Here is a 19,393-nt window from a genome sequence, read left to right as displayed (position 1 = left end):
CTGATTTTTGATAAAATACATTTTTGAGACATGAAGGCTAATGAGAAGTTCTTGGACTTGTCTCAAATGTTCCATCTTTAGGTAGGAGCGAATCTCAACATACTCCACTACTTGCTACAAAATAGGCTTTTGTTTGGTTGACTTAGACCATACTGGTAAGTTTTATAATTTTATTTGGTAGCTGTTATGGTAGTAGGCAAAAAAAGATTTCATGATTAAGAAATTGTAAATATATTGTGCTGCTTAACAAAAGGAACTATATTGATATAACCTGTGCTTTGCTTGTGGATTCACAACTTTGTAGTCTCAAACCTCAGCAGACATGAAACAGTCAATAGTACCCCAAAATAATACTGTGAAAACAGAAAAAGAATCTACTTCTTTTCAGAGAGTTATGGTTTTGTCAATGGTATTTTTGTTTTTCCTGGTTACCAGGACAAGGATATCCTATCTTTCATGCTATGAAGTTAAGCATGAGAGAGAACATATATTCAGGAAGGATGTAAGTTACTTTAACAGCAGTTAGAAAACATAGGCCAAATTCAGCATTATTTTGATCCCATCGTCTTAAACATGCTTTTATCCAGGCATAACCAAGTCTGTATTTCAATAAGCAGAGATAGTACTCATAACTGGTTCTCAAATTTTGCATAAATGCCCAGCAGTAGCTTATTTAAATCAGTGTTTCTTAGGTAGTATAATTCCACCTTGTAGTCAGTACACATAAACTGGCATAAACAGCATCGACGAAGGAACAAATATACTGGAAGAAAGCATAGTGCAAATGAAAAAAAGTAGGTAACTACAAAAAGGAAGAAGCTGCAAAGTAAAAAGTTAAATACTTGTGAGCAAAGAAAAGAGAAACACAACTCTCAAAAATTTGATTAGAGGAAAGAAAAGTGCATGAAGGAGAAAAGAGCAAGCTATGGCAAATTCCACAAATCTGAGGATCCAGGTTTTTTGACTGTGTCTTTGCGACCAACATGCTTGATACAGTCACAAGATTTCACTAGTACATAACTGTGACTTATCCAGAATTCAAGTCCAAGTCACGCTTTCCAAAGGCCCCAGTATTCATGGCCTAAGTAGATTTCCTTTCTAACTCCATACCACAAACTAGAACTGATCTTATAATAAATGCCATCCTTTGAGTAGCAGCCTGGCTTGAGCTGAGTGTTATCAGAAGAAAACAACGTGGTCCTCTATTCTTGTTTTTCACTTTGATGAAATGGAATCACTATAGTCTTCATAATCACACAACAAAGAATTTATTTTTCCCGTTCTAGTACAGTCACAATCTTTGCTGGCTACAAGATCAAGATTCTGCAGTGGTAGTTTTCCTTATGTATTCCCCTACTGCCCTGCAATTAGCACAATTCTAATACGTGGAACACTAAATAAGCAAACCAGCAAAGACTTCTGTTTCTTGTACTCCAAGACAAACTCGGAGACTGTTTAAAAATGGGTAAATTCACGTTTGAAGTAGGAGCACTATTAACCACAAGAAGAACAGCAAAACGGACTCTCCAGGAACTACTGGCACTGGTTCAGAATTCTAGGTTTGCCCCACTGAGCAGCAGTTTTTTGACCACTTCCAGCAGGAAGTTGAACAGGCCAGGAACAGCCAAAACTAGGAAACAGATTATCTTACCAAAAAGATGTAACAAGGTAACTGGCTGCCAGAACCAGAACAGGTTAGCGCCCAGAAAGGTATGCTTAACAACTGAGGACACTTTGGACTGCCAGAGAAATCCATTCCGGGCAGAGTTCTACTCAATATTCTTTTTAACTTCTTCAGCGATGAGTTTGTTTACAAAATCTGCAGCTGACACAAAGCTAGTGAGATTTGGTGAGCACCTTGGAAGAGAGGATTAGAACTGAAGATGATGTTGAGAAATTGCAGAGAAGCTCAGAAACCATTAAGATAAAATTCAGTAAAATCAAGTCTAAAGTAATAGTCTTACAACAGCACAAACACAAAACTGGGACCACCTGATTAGGAAGCAAAATGGCAGTCTGAAAAATACAAGGAGAGAAAAAGAAAGCACAGTGTGCTTCTCCTCTCCCTTAAAACTACGACATCAAACCAAATTCCAGAATTTTGTGGACTACAATACGCATATGAACACTAACACATTATCACTGCAAGCCAACCCACCTTTCTCACACACAGGCTTCATTTTGGAATGCATTCAGAAAGGCTTTTTTGACAGAGGAGAAAATTACTCCCCTTTACTTAGCCTTGAGAAGATCTCAGTTGAATATTACCGTTTCGACATCGCACTCACAAACACACCTTGAGAGTTCAGAGCAAACAAAAGTACTTCTGTCTTTCAAACCTATGAAGACAGCCAGTTGAACCCATACATGCCCCAAAAAAAAGGCTGAGGGGGAAAAAGTACAAGTACCAAGTACATTCACAAAAGTTGTATTAGAACATAAATTTTACTTTTAAATTAGAAAGCAATTGAATCTTCCGTAAGAGAAGGAAAAACTCCAACCAGCTCTAACAATCACTTTGTTGCCAGTCATACCAGGCTGAGATACGCTATGGCACACTCAAAGCTACACACTGCAGATCAACAGATGGGTAGGTAAAGGGTATCCTTCCCTCTAGGATTTGCGTACTTCAGGAAAAGTACTGTTCCCAATACACAATGCATAGGGCACAAGAAGGCTTTTGTGGAATACCAGCAAAACAGACACTTCCAAGGGTTTCTTATCTCAATTATATACTTCATCATCACAGTGTTTGCCTTCACTGCTTAATAAGGCCTGGTTTTTCTACGTTAGTTAACAAAGACACACGAACTATCTCGGTGTAAAGGACAGGACACTTCCACCTCACCGCAGCAAGCCCATGGAGGCCAGTCTTATTTCCCCATCTGATGTCAATCTCAGCAAATGCACCTCACTGTAAAGCTGAAGTATCTTGCCTTCAGCACACTTTAGCCTTTGAAGGCTTTAATTAAAGTTCAAAGAAGTATGCTTTTTCTTTGCTTTTTAGGGCAAACACTATCCACCAAAGCAGCAGACATAAACAAAAGTGTTATGCATTTCCATGAGGGAAGTCTTAAGGTTGCTGACTTACGAGTTCCTTGAACATGTAAAAAATTATTTTTGTTCTGTTTTGTTGTTTATACAGAAAACTGAGCACAAAGCCATCTTCTTGGAATGTTCGAAGTTAAACCCATATTCACTGGCCATCTAACCTAAGCAGCTAGACTTTGCTAGGAGGTGGCTAAGGCACTAAAAAAATTATCCTTTCTGCCATTTCTGCTGCAGTGGCTGCAACCTGCGGCAGAGAGTTGGTAGCAAACAGAGAAGCACTGCCACAAGCTGTTACAGCAGAGCTTTTGAGGTGATGATGGTGAGATTGTTGTAAACATCTGCAACTCCTTGATGGTAATGACCTTTTCGTGCATAAGAGTTCCATTGATATATCAGTTTCCAAACAGTTCTAATTATATTGGTGTCACTCCTCACATCAACAAGATTTAGTTTCACAACACCACATCTATCTAGTCAAAATGGCACCTCTTCTCATCCTGGTACTTTATCTAGCTTGAAAACTTTATGTGCAGTTTTTGTCAGCAACATTCAAAGCATTAATGCAGTTAAGGGCGCTCATCCTTTTTTCCTTTCGCTAAGCTAGACAAATCAATCGGGGGAAAACAAATTTATCCTATAGCACGTGATTATTCACCGTGTTTGCATGTTCATGATGCATGGAGCTTCAGTCAGACTCGCCTAAGTCTCATAGCGAACTGTTACTGATCCTGCCAATTTCAGTAAAGATTTTCATGTCAGTGGAACATGTCTGCCTTGACAGAAAACATGCTTCCCAATCCCTCAATATAGGTTACAATAAGATTAAATGGTACTTCTTCAAAATACAAAAAAAAGAAAAAGGCCTTCAGATTGACATCAACAATGTGCCCATTCAACTGGTGTTTTTGTTGCCCCAAAATGAAACTAGCTGCTGCATCCTTCCCAAAATAAACATTGGTGCATTTATCCCAAAGTCAAGTGAACTTTTCTTCTGCGTGGAAGATTAATTTTATACTCATTTTTTCTGCTCTGTATGCTTTCTACCAAAAATAATGGCTTGACCTCTTTTAGAATGGTTTGAATGCTGCTGAGTCCACCAAGCAGTTGTGCTGTCTCGCAAGGAAGCTTCCCCTCTGTTATTTAAGGCTCATTTTCTCTTCAGAGGGAAAGTAGGCAAAGGGCCTTCAGATTTACTCTGGGGAATGGAGAGAGAAGAGGAAAAAAAAATAATACTGCCTAATGAGAGTTACAGTAGGGTACGAAGAAAAAAAAAATAAAAGAAAAATCCCTTAACCCCTTTCATTTTCACCAGCATAATTTTCCAAGAAAGTTAACTATATTCTTTTATCTCTAAGACACCAGGTTGCAACTCATAGTTCAAGACCAAGCTAAAACCAAAGTTATAAATTACTCGTGGGTCAAGAGTCTTACATAATGATACTGGCTTTTTTGTAGACAAAACGTTTCCATTGGTCTGATTTTGTTCCCAAGTAAATATTTTTCACAGACGATGGTGAACTGAAAATACAGCCTTTTATTTTTTTTAAATTTATTTATTCTTTGGATACTTAGTGCTGTCCAGTTAGCACTAATCATTACACACTTATCTTTCAGCGTTTCGGTAGTCGTTTTACATAACAAATCCGATTAAGCCAACGATTAACACCTTGGAAAACTACAGAAACAGCAGTAATTAGCCCCGTATTGCCAGCACTACTGCTCCTATTCAACCACTAAAAAAAAAAAAGCCCCAAGCTAAACACCACGTGAACAATAGCTGTCACTTAATGACCGCAGGTCGCATCTGGTGCTCCCAGCATTGCTTCGGGTCCTTAACTACCGCACCTGGCCACAGCAGAGGAACTTCATGTTAAATACCGTCACCCGGGCGTCCGTAGCAGCTGCCGATTTCGGTGCTGAAGCTCCTCTCCGCGCTTTCACTCCGTGCCACAAAGTGAAATCCACTGTAAGGGAGTTACACTAGCTATCGTTTTTAACTACACTAGTTTGTTTTTTTTTTTTTTTTCTTCTTTTTAACGTGGACTCTTGTACCGGTGTTCAAAAGCACCCCTCAGACTGGCAGGCCCATCACTTTAATGAGGTACTTAGCCGTTTGTTACACAAACAGGTACAGCTTCTGCAGACAGCGTGGGCGCCCCGCAGAGCTTGGCCGCACACCAGGTAAACGAGCTACAGGCTTAAAAAAACCCCCCATACCAGAACAGCACCAGCACGCAGAGCTGAACAGCGTACTTCCAGCGACAAGGACGGAAGCCAGCAAGACCGAACAAACGTAATTACACTATTTACCCCTCCTATCCCTCCGAAGGAAGAGATCCACCTCCGTTCTTCACACACAGCCTTATTATATCTGGCGACGTCTCCAGCAGCCGCCTCCAGACCCGCCGCAAGCGGCAGCCAGCTCTCCCGAGAGGGCGGGCGGCTGCCCGCCGCCCGCCCCGGCGCCGGCTCCTGCCTGGCGGCCGTCGGCAGCGGCACCCCGCCTCACTGACGCGCCGGCTCCGCGGGAACGTTCTCGGCAGCCTCCGCCGTCGGAGACCGAGGACGGGCTGTAAGTTTCGGGACGACTGACAACGCCACCTCATGCCTTCACCCCCCCCCCCCTTTTTTTTTTCCTTTTTAAAGGCATGGGGACCCCAACGCCCGCAGGCTGCCCCCTCCCAGCGGCGGCGGGCTCGCCCCGGCGGGCTGGGACAGCGGCACGACGGACTTCCAGCACATTCTTCACCTCTCCCCAAACTACTCCCGCCAGTACCGCCGCCCCCTCCCCTCAGCGCACACGAGCGTGGCCCTCGGCCCGGTCACGCAACCGTCCCTCCCTCCCTGCCCGCCACGCTCCCGCACACCGCCTCCCCGCTTGAGCGACAGGGAGCCGGCCCAATAGAACCGCCGCTTCTGCGCAGGGGGGGGCGGGCGCTCCCTCACCGGGAGCCAATGGGAACGGCGCTTCCTGAGCAGTGTCGTCGGTGAGGGGAGGCGGCGGGAGGGGGCCGGAGGAGGGGCAGGAGTTTAGGAAGAGGAGGGAATGGCTGTCAGCAGTGAAGTCATGTTCGTAATCTAGCCCCCCGCTCCGGCTCCGGGCTCGGGTGACTCACCGAGGGGGAGAGGAGCGACACCCCGCCACGGCGCTCCTCCTGGGCCGAAGGTAAAGGGAACTTAATAGCTCGGTCCCGTCCCCGGCGCGGCGGTGCCTCCCGCCGTCCTTTATTGTTGGCGATCGCGGCGGCAACGCACCGTGCCCACCTTCCCTCCCCGAGCGACGTCCCCGCCGGCCGCCGCCGTGCCACCTGCTTCCCCTCCCCGCCTTCTCCGGCGCCCGGCCCTCCCGAATATTTATATCCCCCGGTGGGTGGAGAGAAGAAAGTTTTGACACCCCCTCCCCCCCCCACCCCCCGGGGTGAAGTTCGCGGTGTCCGGTGAGGGTGCGTTGCTGGGGGGGGGGGGGGGGTGCCGTTCCTCCGCCGTGGCAACAGGCTCGCGTAGACCCGGCCGAGGAAAGGGAAGTGTGGAGGCGTGCGGAGGGAGGAAGATGGTGCGCGGGGGAGACGTCTTGCCCGTGGTGAGAGGAGCGGCGTTCCCCGGCGGAGCCAGGGAGGCCATGATCCGGATCATCTCCCTGCCTGCCTGTCACAAGCGCCGGTGGCGGGGGGGGGGGGGGGGAGGCCGGGACGTCGCCCGGCAGGCTGCGGCTCCTGTTGCTCTTCAGTCTCTGTTTTTAACGGTGCAGTCGCTGACTCTCGCTGTGGAGGTGTCGCGACTGACTTCCCCGAATACCTTCCGTGTGTCGTGTGTGTCCCCCCGCCCCGTTTCCCTGCAGAAATCATGCCTCCCCCCCTCGCCCGCACCCGCCTTGCAGCAGCCGGCGGAGCGGAGCGGCGCAAAACATGCGCTTGCAATTTTGTAATCGCCTGCCGAGCAAGAAGCGTTTTATTTCCGGTGTGCACGGAAATTTTTTTTTTTTTTTTGGTAGTGTTTGACGGGGCCGGGCGGCCGCGGGGATGCACGCTCAGGTAGCCGCGGCCCGCACTGCCCCGCCGGGAGAGGGGGACGGCGGTGGTCGGCGCCCGGGAAAGTTCCTTCCCCTGCCGGGGGCGGCCGCCGCTTGCAGCCGGCTGCCGGGCGGGGCGGGAGAGCAGCGGAGCCCGTCCCCGGGCCTCCGCGGGGCAGAGGGAGGCGGCGGGGGGGTGGCCTCTCCCGTCCCTCCGCCCGTGCGGGCGGCGGAGGATCAGGAAGTCGCCGCCGCCAGACACGTTTGGTCGGCGTGACGCGGCGGCGAGGGGCGGCGGGGAGACGGGCCCAGCCGAGCCCGGAGGCATGCCCCGGCTGCTCGCCCGCCCGCCCGCCTCCGCCGAGGTACGGGGCCCTGCGCGGCCCGCCGCCGGGTGCGGCGCAGCCATTGATTCGCGGAGGGAAGGAGGAGGCGGGGCCGGGTCTCCAGGCGGGGACGTTCTAGAGCCTGTCGGCCCGGGCGAAAACTTTCCAGGAAGGCGGGCGGCGGCGGGCGGCGCCGAGGCCTACGCGCAGCCCGGCGGGGCCGGCAGAACCGCGCGGCGGTGCCGAGGCGGAGCGCTGCCGCCGAGGGACGGGCGGAGCGGCCGGGCGGGCCTCCCCTGCGCCGTGCCGCGCCGTGCCGCCCCGCCGCCCGTGGGGTGGTGGCCGGTCTCGTCCCCGGGAGTGTCACGGTGGGACAACAGACTGCAGGTAGCTGGGAAAGTGGCGGCTCTCCTGAGCTCGGGATGAAGTTGCGGTTCACCGGGCGGGGCTTTGCTCTTTTTTTTTTTTTTTTTTCCTGAGCGTGCGTTGCGCTCAGGTAAACAGAGCGGTGGAACGTCAGCGTGACTGCACGGATCGCACCGGAGTTGGTTTTCATTGGTCTCTGCTGCTGGGCTTTGACATTCAGACTTTCCAAACTTTAGCTTAACGCTGTTGTTTTCAAAATGCCTCTTGAGGAATATTTTAGATAGGCAGGTAAATAACCAATTGAATTGAAGCTATAAAGGTTTGTTGTTTGTTTTTTTTTTTTTTTTTTTTTTTACTTTTACAACTTCTAGTATTCTGCATGCTTTCTGTAAAAAAAGTTATACAGGATCTATGACAAGGCATTGTTCTGCTTGCATTCTTTTCGTTTTTGCTTCGTATTTCTTCAGTGTTACTTGGTTTTAGCCAAAGTCCCTAAGACCCAGACAGTGACATTGTACCGGAATTTAGTTCCTTTAGTAGTATACCAGTTACATGTTCGGGGTGGGGCAGTCTCTTTTGTGTAAGTTAGTATTGTTGTGCAAATAAAGGCACACTTTCTCTTGGGGAACCTAATTGCCCTATCACTGTCTGTCTTTGTTTCTTTTGTCCTTCCGTTATTCTAGGGAAAAAAAGTGGTGTACCAGAAGGATAGGATTGGAGGCAGATATTTATGCCCATATATATCGGTAATAGAAAGCAAAAAGATTGTATGGATAATGAGCATTTAAATATAAATGTAAAGCAAAGTGTATCATACAGCGTATGTGGACTTAGCAGAGTGAGGGTGAAGCTTCATTAAATACAGTATTTCTCTCATGAGTTGTGTCTCGGCTTTAGAACTGGTATTTCTGTGGTGTTTCATAGAACATGCGCCGGGAGAGTGTGTTCAAAGCAGTCTTAGATCTTTTGTTCATTTCTGAAGTGGTCTGTGAGCATTTCTTGTCAAGCTTGAAAAACGCTTTCACCAACACCTGAGGCTTGAAAATTGACAAGAGAAAAAGTGTTCCAGCTAGCATTCTTATATTAAATATATTCTTGACAAAGGTCTGCATGAAATTAGTATCTGCAGATATATTTTCTCAGTTTTTGTTGGACTTTTGAAGTTAAGGTCAGGATGTGCACAGTAGCAACTTTAAAAAACGTCTGTACTTTTACCTGCAATTTTCATGGTCCTGATTAGGACCTTCCTTTTCAGAAGGAGACTTTTCATTGTTCCTATGACTAAGAACATTTTTGCAAGTTACTCATTAAAATACATATTACATTTTCTGTGTTTTCTGCTGCTGTTGAAGTTCTCTGTGTATAAAGAGTGTTTCCTGGACCTCCACCTCTTTTGAACTTTATCCATTTAGTTTTTTATTTGTTTGATCCTCTAGTGGAGCAGTAAACACAACGTTATGACATAGAGCTCACGTGTCATGAAAATGGCAGTAGAGAAAAGCTTATGCCTTATTTGCAAGACAAAATAAGGAAGGATGAATACGGGAAAGATGTGAGGCTTACTTAAATACAGCTTTGGTAGTTTGCAAGTATAGTAGAACAGGAACACTGGTACTGAAAATTGTTGCATTTGTCTCAAATGCATGTAAAGTCATCACTTCTTAGACAGAAACATTTTCCTGTTTGTCTCCACTTGGTAGAGAGCATTTCCTATGTATCATTGCAGGATGTGAGCACCCAGGTGGATCATTTAGAGCTCGGACCCTGGGGCAAAATGTTCAAGATACGGTTGTTGTTACAGAAACAATACCTTTTTCATATCTTCACTGATATTTTACCAGAAGTAACTTGTATTTAAAACAGTCTTCTCCCTTCTTCCTTCTCTCATTCCCCGTTCAAGTAAAGACAAGGTCTGTCGGTAATACGGCGAGTTCCTTTGCTTCTGCCTACCTCTCATTATGGCTTTTGTTTTGCAGAATCTAATGTGAAGGTGATGTTCAATAACTGTGATTAATACCCATAGTAAATGTCACGTATGTGTATGGAAACTTAATCTGTAACCAGTCAGTGCTGTCATGAGTCAGTCTTCTGTGCGTGAGATGTACTGTGGAATGTACACACATAGCAAACATGAAAGTGATCTTGGACATTGTCGGCCGTGACTTTGGCTGTGGGGTTAAAAGGCAGTTAAACTTCTGACTGCGGCTATCTGCTCTCCTCTTCTCCTGAAGGCTATTGCCTATTGAGCAGAAAGGATCATATGCCTGTGCTGTAGTCTTTTCGTTGAAAAGTCTGTCAGCAGAGCTTAGACTAACTTGGGTGAACTCTGACTTACGGTGACGCCTGCTGACTGTCCGTGGTACCTTCAACCCTCTGCTGTTAGCCAGTCATTTCTTGGTCCTGATTTTGTTTTTTTCTAAGAGGGTAGGCTGTGAGTAGTTGAGAAGTTGCTTTATGAAAAACTGAAACAGCTACACAGTAGGAATAAGAATTTTTGCAAGAATATTTGTAAGGGTTGGAAGTGGGTAGTATTAGCACTATCATCCTAAAGTAAACTGTCTCTGCATGTGAAAAGGAGCCTTGTGCAGCACAGCTCAGACAGTGAAGTTTCTGGTGTAAGCACACCACCCGTTTGCTAGCTCTGCTGGGCTGCATGCAGACAGCTGGACAAGCGGCTAAAGCAGTGTCCAGAGTTTTTTTTGTCTCTGGCCTAAGTGTCTGGATAACCAATTAATATGCAGCATTTCTTCTTCTGTGGTTTGTAGTTTAAACTGCAGATTCCCTTCCAGAAGGTTTTGAAGTTACAGTAAAGTTACATATGTGAGTATGCAGAAGCAGAATCTCTCAGCTGTTACTGTGTTTGGGTTCTCTTACGTGAAATCAGTAACTCTGGTTTATGTTTGTTAAAGATTGGACTCTTCGCCTTACTGATTTTTTGTTCTTTCATGTAAACCTGTTTATCGATTGAACCATTGCTTGATGAAGTGACAGTAGTTAAATCCTCATAAATAGTAGTGTGGGTTGTCCTGTGGGGTTGTAGAATACAAAACACTGATTTGCTGCCAAGTACCGTAAGTTACTCATTTTTATTATGATAAGATGCTGTCATTATTAATCTATTCTTAAACTTTTAACATCTTCATTTTATTATGGTTAGCAGATTAAGAAAATACTATGAGTTGCTGACAGTATCATTTCATGTTTTCTGTGGTAGTGTAATAAAGATAACCTCTTTATAGGTGTATCACAGTTTCACAGCATATCTGTTTGCAGCCACCTGTGAATCATGACTTCAGTTGTAGACGTGTGGGGAGAAGTAGACTGTAATTATTTTTCTGTGAAGGCAAAGTTACAGTCTGCTTTGCAGCATGTATGTGGCTGTTGCGTGGGTCCAGATTTCCTTTGCATCAGGTCCAAGTGGTGTAGTTTCCTTACTTTCCACTGCCTATCCAAGGCAGAGGATCTAACCTAAACATGCTGGCTGAAGTTCAGTTTAGGTTGACTCCGTCACGGAAAGGCAGAAGTTACACTGGATGGTGAAGGGAAACAGCCAGAAGAATGATAAATACTTACTGCTCTGTTGTTAGACTGTGGGTGCCCTGTGTCAAAGCAGTCTATAATCTCTGGATCCTTCTGGGTGTCATCTGGTCTTGAATTCCAGATTAATGTGGGTGGTTTGTTACCTGCTCTGTTTTAGTTTTGGATCTGCTAGTGTTGCATACTTTCTCCATGTGAAGGAAATTCATGCCTTTGTACCTTTGGTTTTGTAGCAGGTTTATACCAAAATATGTGTAATGTGCTTGGATGCTGTGGGTCCCAAAACACTGAGCTGATGGAGACCCTATTGTACAATGAATTAGCTATATCTACAAAACCTTCTAGGTGTGTATAAAGTGATAGTGGAGAAACATTTATGCTCAGGGAATATTCCTTCTAATTCTTTGTAGTAGATACCCACTGTCCTAAACTGTTTGATCTACAAATAGTTGAGCAGGGATTCTAAGTCTCTGCCTTCAGCATCAGCTCTTGATTTTGTGTCTCTTCTTGTATATGCATCTGGCTAAAGTTACCTTGACAGTGACAGATTTTTTTCCCCTCTCTGTCTCAACTCTGGTGTGCCCTGCAGAGGTCTAGAAATTTGCTGACACCGCAGGAGGAACTGCATTATCACCACAACTAATTCCATCCCCACTAGTTCTATTTGTGGCTGTTCACAAAAGAGATTTGGTGATGTTGGTGTGAATAAACCTAAGAAGTTAAAAGGGATTACAGTTCAAGAACAGATACATCTTATTTGAAGTCATGTGAGTAGCGCTATTCCCATGAGGGTTTTGAGGAAATGTTAAGATTGGACACTTGAGAAGCAATTAGACAGTATGTAATGCATTTGGTAATCAGGGCAAGCAGCCTTATCGTTTGGGACAATGAGATGCAAATTTGTTTTTTTCATTTTAGGAAAGTCATTATAATCTGTTAGAAGCATTTACACCGCCCCTGCTCCCACCCGGCTTTGTAATTCTGGCTGGCACTACTCATTAAAAACCAGTCCAAACAAATCGGTCAACACTGGCTTTGGCAGGGAGGTGGCTTCAATTTGCTTATGTCGTGATAGGCACCAGAATTTACCCAAACTAATGCCAATATTATGTGGATGGAGCCTGGCCACTGTTGCACCTGATGTCTCTGTAGATTTTTGCTTTGACTTTAATCAGACGTTTATAAGGGCCTAGAGGAGTTAGGTATCTAGTTCTTACTGAATTTTAATGAGAGCAGGGTGCCTAATTTCTGTGGGTTTTTTATACCATCTCAGTCTTAATAAATATAAACTAAGCTATATTTGAAACAAGTTAAATCATAAGCGTTTTAGCAATTCTGTGAACAGATCCTTAGTTGGGAGGGCCATTGTCCTGGGTTCAGATGACATAGATGGTAGAGAATAAGGGGTGGATAATGTCCTGGATTCAGCTGGGACAGAACTGATTTTCAGAAGAAGCTGGCTGGGCTGACTCAAACCGCCAATCAAATGGGATATTCTATGCCAGGTGAGGTCATGCTCAGTATTTCAGTGGGGAACTGGCTGAAGGAGGGGCTTTTGCTGCTCAGGAGCAAGCTGAGCATCGGGTGGTGAGAACACTGCACGTTGCAGGTGCTTTGGGTCAGTATTATTGATTGCTGTTTTCTTCTCCCTTTGCCATGCTGTTAAACTGCTCTCATCCCAAGCCATGAGTTTTTTGCCTTTTTTTTTCTGATTCTGCTCCCCATCCCACTGGGGAGGGGGAAGGCATGAGAGAGTAACTGCCTGGTTCTTTGTTGCAAATTCAGGCTAAACCGTAACAGCCATGTATAATGTGTTCTGGTTTATTGCAGTGGCTGTTTTTTTTTTTTGTGTTTTGTTTTGTGAACTAGTATTTCCAGAGAAAATTACTTTGTCTCTTTATGTCCATCAGTATTTTTGGACAGGATTTGTTGCTTCCATTCAGGTAGTATTTTCATGTATTTTATGTTCCCCTGATATAGATCTTATAAATTACTTTTTTGTTTCTTTTGCATAGAAGTGTGTTCTTTGGCACACAAAAATCTCTGACTGCAAATCTGTTTAAGACAATTCACAATTATGTAACATTGGGTGAATTTGTCTGTTCTTAAAGAAAGATAATGAAGGGATTTGATCCAGTGTAAGGGGTGCAACATTCCCCTCTGGCAGTTATTGTTTTTCACAGGTTAGGCACTTGCTAGCCCATTAAAAAGACTTAAGTATTCCAAATTTGTGTACAGGACACGTTCAATGTATATGTAATTAACAGTGTAACTAGTGGAGCTGAGACTGGAGCCAGTTGATTTTTATGAGAACTGCAAGTTGAAGTAGAGGTGAATAGAGGGTAAGATTTTGATACCCATTTTAGTACATAGGAGTAGGTAGAAGTCTTCTGTGAATTAGGGTATTTTGAGATACTGTGTACTGATAGTAGTTTTGTAATTGATTGTGTTGTGGTTCTGTGTAAATTTTTCTGGGTAGTGGTGGTGCTAGGTTCTGCCTTGTTAAACGGCTCACAGCGTGCAGAGAGTGTCAGTCTTATACTTTGCGGTGTAGTGATTGACTCATACAAAACCTCTTCGATGCGTGGAAGTGTCTGTTGTCCTTCATACAGCCAAACTATAGGCCTCTTCTAGGAAGCTATGGCATGGTGCATGCAGTTGTAAACATTTGAAAACTTGATTACTTTTTGTGGTAGTGGCATGGGGTTGTAGGGGACTAATTAGTGACTGTAGCATTTTGTTTTGAATAGGGAAGCTTTGTAGGCATATCCTTGTTTTCCCTTGCAGGGAAATAGGATCCCAAGATAGCCTATTTTAGGTGAGGATATTTTGTTTTAAATGAGTTAAGCATTGTTCTAATTTGTTGCCTTTAATCAGAAGAGAGTAGTAGTTAAAACATAACAAAGGGAATTTATAAGCAGAAGCTGTTAAGCTGGTTTTGATCCTGACAGAACAATGAGGCAATTGCAGGTAAATAAGTGAAAACAGTCTTGATGTTACTGTAGCATTTTATCTTCTGTGTGGGTTCTGATGAGTGAAGACTCTTGCTCATAAAAGAAGAAAGGTGATCAGTTCTGTAAGCTTTGAATTCCCTGATTGCTAGCAGTAAGCACCAATCCACTTTTCTGACATGTCTTCCTGATGTGCCTCCTTTCTGCTTTGTTGGGAACCTTGGAAAGGTACTTTGTTCTGCTTGAGTGTTTCTTTCTTAATTTGACTACAAGCTAGGGTGTTTGCAGTGTTACAGTGTGGCCTTATATAACCAGTGTCGTAAGAGGGTTACACCACTAACTCATGTTAGAAAGTAGTTACTGCTAACTAGGGATAGTGATAAACTTGGATATGGAAGGTGGAACACTCTCCTGTGATAAATTCTGTAAGGGGAGTGGCTGGGACAGGGAGCTGTCTTAGGCCTTGTAGTGTACCATTACATTGTAATTACCTTGTAATGTACCAAATTGGAATGTTTTTTAGTAAGACTCATTTTTTGTTGTATTGGCTTTATTATTATGGGACAAGTAGTCATGAGCAGGTAACCTTACTATAAAACTACACCCAAAGTGAGTAAAGGGAAGAGGCTAATCCCATCTAAGGGTCAGCTGCTGCTGAAAGTGGTGGTCCTACTTGCTTCCTTCTACTGGCATCGGGACTCATCTGTCCTTTCAGTTCAGTAACCTGTATCACCAGATGGTTTGGTAGTGTTGTGTTGTTTTTTTCTTTTAATATAGGGTTACTTTTCTGCTGGCCTAACTACTCAAATAATGAGACCACTGTGTGATCAAACACATGGAGAAGGTGCTGTTGGGAATGGGGAATATAAAGAAACCTGACTGATCTCATTGGCAGCAACTGACTCAGTTTTGTAAAAATATGGCAGCTGCGTCACTGTGTTACAATACTCTGGCATGAGTAAACAGTAATGTTTACCAATGTTAGGCATTGATAAAAGTTCTTGGAATACTGAAGAGTATTTCAAGCCTGTAGCCTACATGAATTTGTTCTGCTAAGAACACAGAAGTAAGAATATAGTAATGGTTGGTTTTCCAGCGTGTAAAAGCCTGTCAGGTGTTCCCAGGGCACCTACTGTTTTATAAGCCACCTGAGCTGCACTCTTCTGGTTTCTGACGTCTACAGAACCCCTCAAGTGGATTGTAATTCTTCAGTCCAAAGTAATTGTGTTCTCTGTTGTCTGTTTTGTTTGATATTAGGATTGCATACAGGGGTAACCAGAGAGATCCTACATTAATATCTAACTTTAAAAATAAAGTCAGAAAATAGTCTTAATAATCCTTTTAATACTTGTTTTGCTGCATTACCATAAGTTTAGAAGTATGAATTTCAGTGCAGCATTTTCTGCTGATGACAGCTTGCGTGTGTATGTGTGTAATGATTGCCAGTAGATTTTATTACATTTTTTTCAATGCCCCTAATGTCACATAGAAATTCTGGTTTTGTTTTGTTTTTGTTATCAGAGCTATTCTGCTAATTGAAAAGGAGACAGAAAATAGATGTCCACACCTACAGACCCTGGCGCCATGCCTCATCCTGGTCCTTCCCCTGGACCAGGACCTTCACCTGGACCGATTCTAGGACCTAGCCCAGGACCAGGGCCATCTCCTGGCTCAGTTCACAGCATGATGGGGCCAAGTCCTGGTCCGCCCAGTGTCCCGCATCCAATGCCAACAATGGGGCCTACTGATTATCCACAGGAAGGCATGCACCAAATGCATAAGGTAATAGTTTATTATAAGTGAACCTTTTCTTCCTACAGTTTTCTCCACTGATTAAAAAAGCTACTTACACTACGTTTAGAACTGAATAAGTGCTCTTAGACATCATGTATCACCTTGTTCTGGTTTCAGCTGGAATTTAGTTAATTTTCCTCCTTGTAGCTGCTGTGTTTTGGATTTAGTAGGAGAAGAATGTTGGTAACACCGATGTTTTCAGTTGTTGCTAAGAAATTAAGGACTTTTTTCAGTTTCCTGTATTCAGCTAACAAGCAGCTATGCAGGAGCTGGGAGGGAACACAACCAGACAGCCAGCCCAGGCTGGCCAGTGGAAATACTCCGTACCATGGACATCATGCTCAGTTTATTAATGGGAGTTGACTTGAGGGGCAGAAATCCTTTTTTTTTTTTTTTTTTTTCCTGTGAGTTCAAATCCTCTCTTTTCTGTGAGTTCGAACTTTTCTGGCAGTTCAGTCTTTTTCGGGAATTTTGCAAAATTTGCAAAATCCTCAAGTTCTGGAATCCATGATTGCTGCTCAGGGACTGACTGTGAATCGGTCATCGGGTGGTGAGAAAATTGTGTTGTGTATAGTTTTTTTTTGCATATTCATCATTATTATTATTAGTGTTAATAGTAGCATTTCCTTTATTGTCATATTAAACTGTATCTCAACCCACAAGTTTTCCCTTTTGTCTGTTTCTCCTCCCCATCCCACTGGGTGCGAAGGGGAGGGGTGAGCGAGCAGCTGTCTAGTGCTTAGTTGCTGGCTGCCGGGTTAAACTATGATGTGCCTGCAAAACTGCAGCTACGGTACTGCTTCTGTCTTTGTTACTAAACGTGGTGCATATATCAGATGAAACACAGTTTGCTTGTTCTTAGTAGACTGCTTGGAACTATACAGTAAGTAGTTCATGAATTTTAATTTGTAAACTGTAGTTTTCAGTAAAATGGACGTTACTAGGGAAAACAAATTTGAATTATACTGTTAAAATCTTATGGTTGACCATTCCAACCACCTTTCTTTTATTTTTTCTGTATGTCTGTTTGGACATATCTTCTGTTTTTCTGGGGTGGTTTTTAGTTTTGCATGTTTTTTTTTTTATTTTTAACTCTTAAAGGGCTTCTGCTTACAGGTTTGCTTACTCCTCCATGTTGATGAAAAACCTGGTTTCCAAGTTATTTTGTAAAGGCTCCATCTTACTAAGGAATGTGAAACTGTGTGGTACAGAGCATGTGAATGGTTGGACTGCAGTGGTTGTTGCCATACACTTAAAATCATGTGTGTGCTTAGACTATAATTAATGTCTTTTGCTGTGAGGAAATATTTGCTTGTGTGGAATCACCTTTGTGAGAACAGTCTCTATGTATTGTCATTTTTATCTGGTTGTTTACTAGAGGTTTAGATCTTAAGATGATTTCCATTTCACTGAAGTTCTGCTCTCAGAAATATGCACTTACAGCTTACAGAACAAAGATACTGAAAACGTTTTGGTACCTATTGTTGATTCCACTTGGACTTGGTATAAGCACATAGAAAAAAATTAAATTTACAATAAAAATTCAATTTCAAAGTAATATAAACATATTTTAATTTTCTTCATGAGTTAGCGACTTCTTCATGTTGCTGTTTTCACATATGGATCAGTTTCATTCATTAAACCAGTTAAACCAGTGTCCGTTCAGTAGGGACATGACACTATCATCTTTTGCATGAAGAACTGTATCATTAAAATTTCTAATAGCACAAAGAGAGCCGAAGTGAAGGAGGCCGTGATCCAGCTGCCTGTTTGTACTGCAGTGTTGTAATTTCTGAGAGGTCAGTACATTCAGTAACTAAAACTTTTGAATCTGAATCTTGAAGCATGTAATTTAGCTACTAGCTGGATTAGACATTTGCAACTGGCATTTTCTTGTTTGTGGTGTCACTTACAGCCTAAGCTTCCAGTATCTGGTGAATATCCCAAACTTCATAGACAACCAGGGGTTTTATATCCTTCAGTTCTCTCACTTCTTTCTGTTTTTAAGAGATTCTATACCTGCAGAAGAAGAGGACAGCACCAGGATTTTTCCATTAGAATGGCTGAATGCTCCATATGTTGTGTTTTTAACTGCTATATCCTGTTTCTGATCTCAGAAGTTCTGTGAGCCACGGTAGAAATTCTACCATAGAGATGGCATTGAAGTGTTTCGAAAAATGCACCATGAATGTGAAGGGTTTGGATAGCTGGTTCAAAGATGACCAGTCAGTATAGTTATAGTAAAACTACTTTCCTTTTTCTGTACCTTGGTTCTGATAACAGAACCGAGGCTGTAGTTTCACGGGTCTGTATCTTAGTAGTAACAGCCTTGCTGTCCACTAGGTTGCCACGTCACATGTTCCAGCGTGCCTTCATGTGTGTGTGACTAGGCTAGAAAATGAGTCTGGACAGATTCAAGTGGGGAAAAGCAAATAATCTTGGTTACTTTTTCAGTCTAGATTAGTTTTCTGGTCTGTTTTCCTGTGCAACCCGGGAAATAGTGTATTGTGGCAACTGAGGGAATGGTCTGTTTAAGAAATACTGTGGAAGGGTCACTCTAGACTGTTTTGCAAATATTACTTGAGTGTTGTTCCATGTAATTAAAAAACTGGTCAACCATCTGCAGTTTGACCAAGTAAATGTTTTCTTTCTGCTTAGTGTTATGTAAAGCACTTTTACTTTCAAATCATGATGTAACATAGTGCGGTTTTTTGTCCTACAAAAAGTGTCCCAGTAAGGCGATTGCTGGTGGGGTACATATCCCATGTGTGCAATGGGATGTGGTTCTTACTTGTAAAAGTCACAAACTAGGTAGTGAAACACCTTCATTCTATGTTAGATGTTTGACTAGCTTACAGAGAATAACATAATGCATAAAAAGTAAAAATCCAAAGTATCCATAATAGAGAAAACACTGATTGATACAGATCGATATTGGTAAATCATAATGCCTAAAGTATGTTTACTTCACAACAGTTAATATGAAAATTAAAAGCTTTATATTTACTTAGTAACAGAAAAGCCTTCCAGAGGAAAATTTACTGTTGATTTACATAATGCAGTTTTGACAGAAACAATAAATTAGCTATCTTTCTTGCTACTTAAGTAATTTTTAGACTGACAATCAGATTTCCAGGGAAATACTTGCAGTTACAAATTTTGCTGAAGTGTGTCTGAGATGCAAGACAGCTACCTTTAAGGAGAATACTTGTCTGTTGGAGAGGACTGCTAAATGGACAAACCGTAACAGCCTCAGAGGGTCTCCTGAGGTGAAAGTACTTGGAAGCTGGGAAGATATTGAAGGAAAGCATTGTTACATGGTTGCCCTAGTCTTACTTTTCCTTGGCAGCCACATATGA

At 43.4% G+C, this 19,393-nt stretch overlaps 1 protein-coding gene and 1 long non-coding RNA gene across 8 annotated transcripts in view; one reads left to right on the top strand and one right to left on the bottom strand.

Annotated features, from left to right (window-relative positions):
• Positions 1-6,223, bottom strand: part of LOC142358831 (uncharacterized) — a 31,005-nt gene extending 24,782 nt beyond the window's left edge. For 2 of the 3 annotated variants that reach the window (XR_012761894.1, XR_012761896.1), the window contains exon 1: positions 6,168-6,223. This is a non-coding gene — a long non-coding RNA (uncharacterized LOC142358831). The remainder of the gene's footprint in view (positions 1-6,167) is intronic. The other variant, XR_012761895.1, reaches the window with a different exon arrangement.
• Positions 6,128-19,393, top strand: part of SMARCA2 (SWI/SNF related BAF chromatin remodeling complex subunit ATPase 2) — a 118,758-nt gene continuing 105,492 nt past the window's right edge. Inside the window, exons 1-2 of one of the 5 annotated variants that reach the window (XM_075410973.1) lie at positions 6,128-6,217; positions 15,762-16,022. In XM_075410973.1, coding sequence (XP_075267088.1) covers positions 15,798-16,022 — 225 coding nt within the window. In that variant the 5' untranslated portion in view covers positions 6,128-6,217; positions 15,762-15,797. Of the gene's footprint in view, positions 6,218-6,614; positions 6,632-7,408; positions 7,426-7,699; positions 7,774-15,761; positions 16,023-19,393 lie in introns of those variants that run through there. The other 4 variants (XM_075410975.1, XM_075410976.1, XM_075410974.1 and 1 more) reach the window with 4 other exon arrangements.

This window comes from Opisthocomus hoazin, chromosome Z (assembly GCF_030867145.1).
Source record: "Opisthocomus hoazin isolate bOpiHoa1 chromosome Z, bOpiHoa1.hap1, whole genome shotgun sequence".
Taxonomy (NCBI): domain Eukaryota; kingdom Metazoa; phylum Chordata; class Aves; order Opisthocomiformes; family Opisthocomidae; genus Opisthocomus; species Opisthocomus hoazin.
Note: the sequence above shows the minus strand (reverse complement) of the source record. Positions and strands in the feature narration are given on the sequence as shown.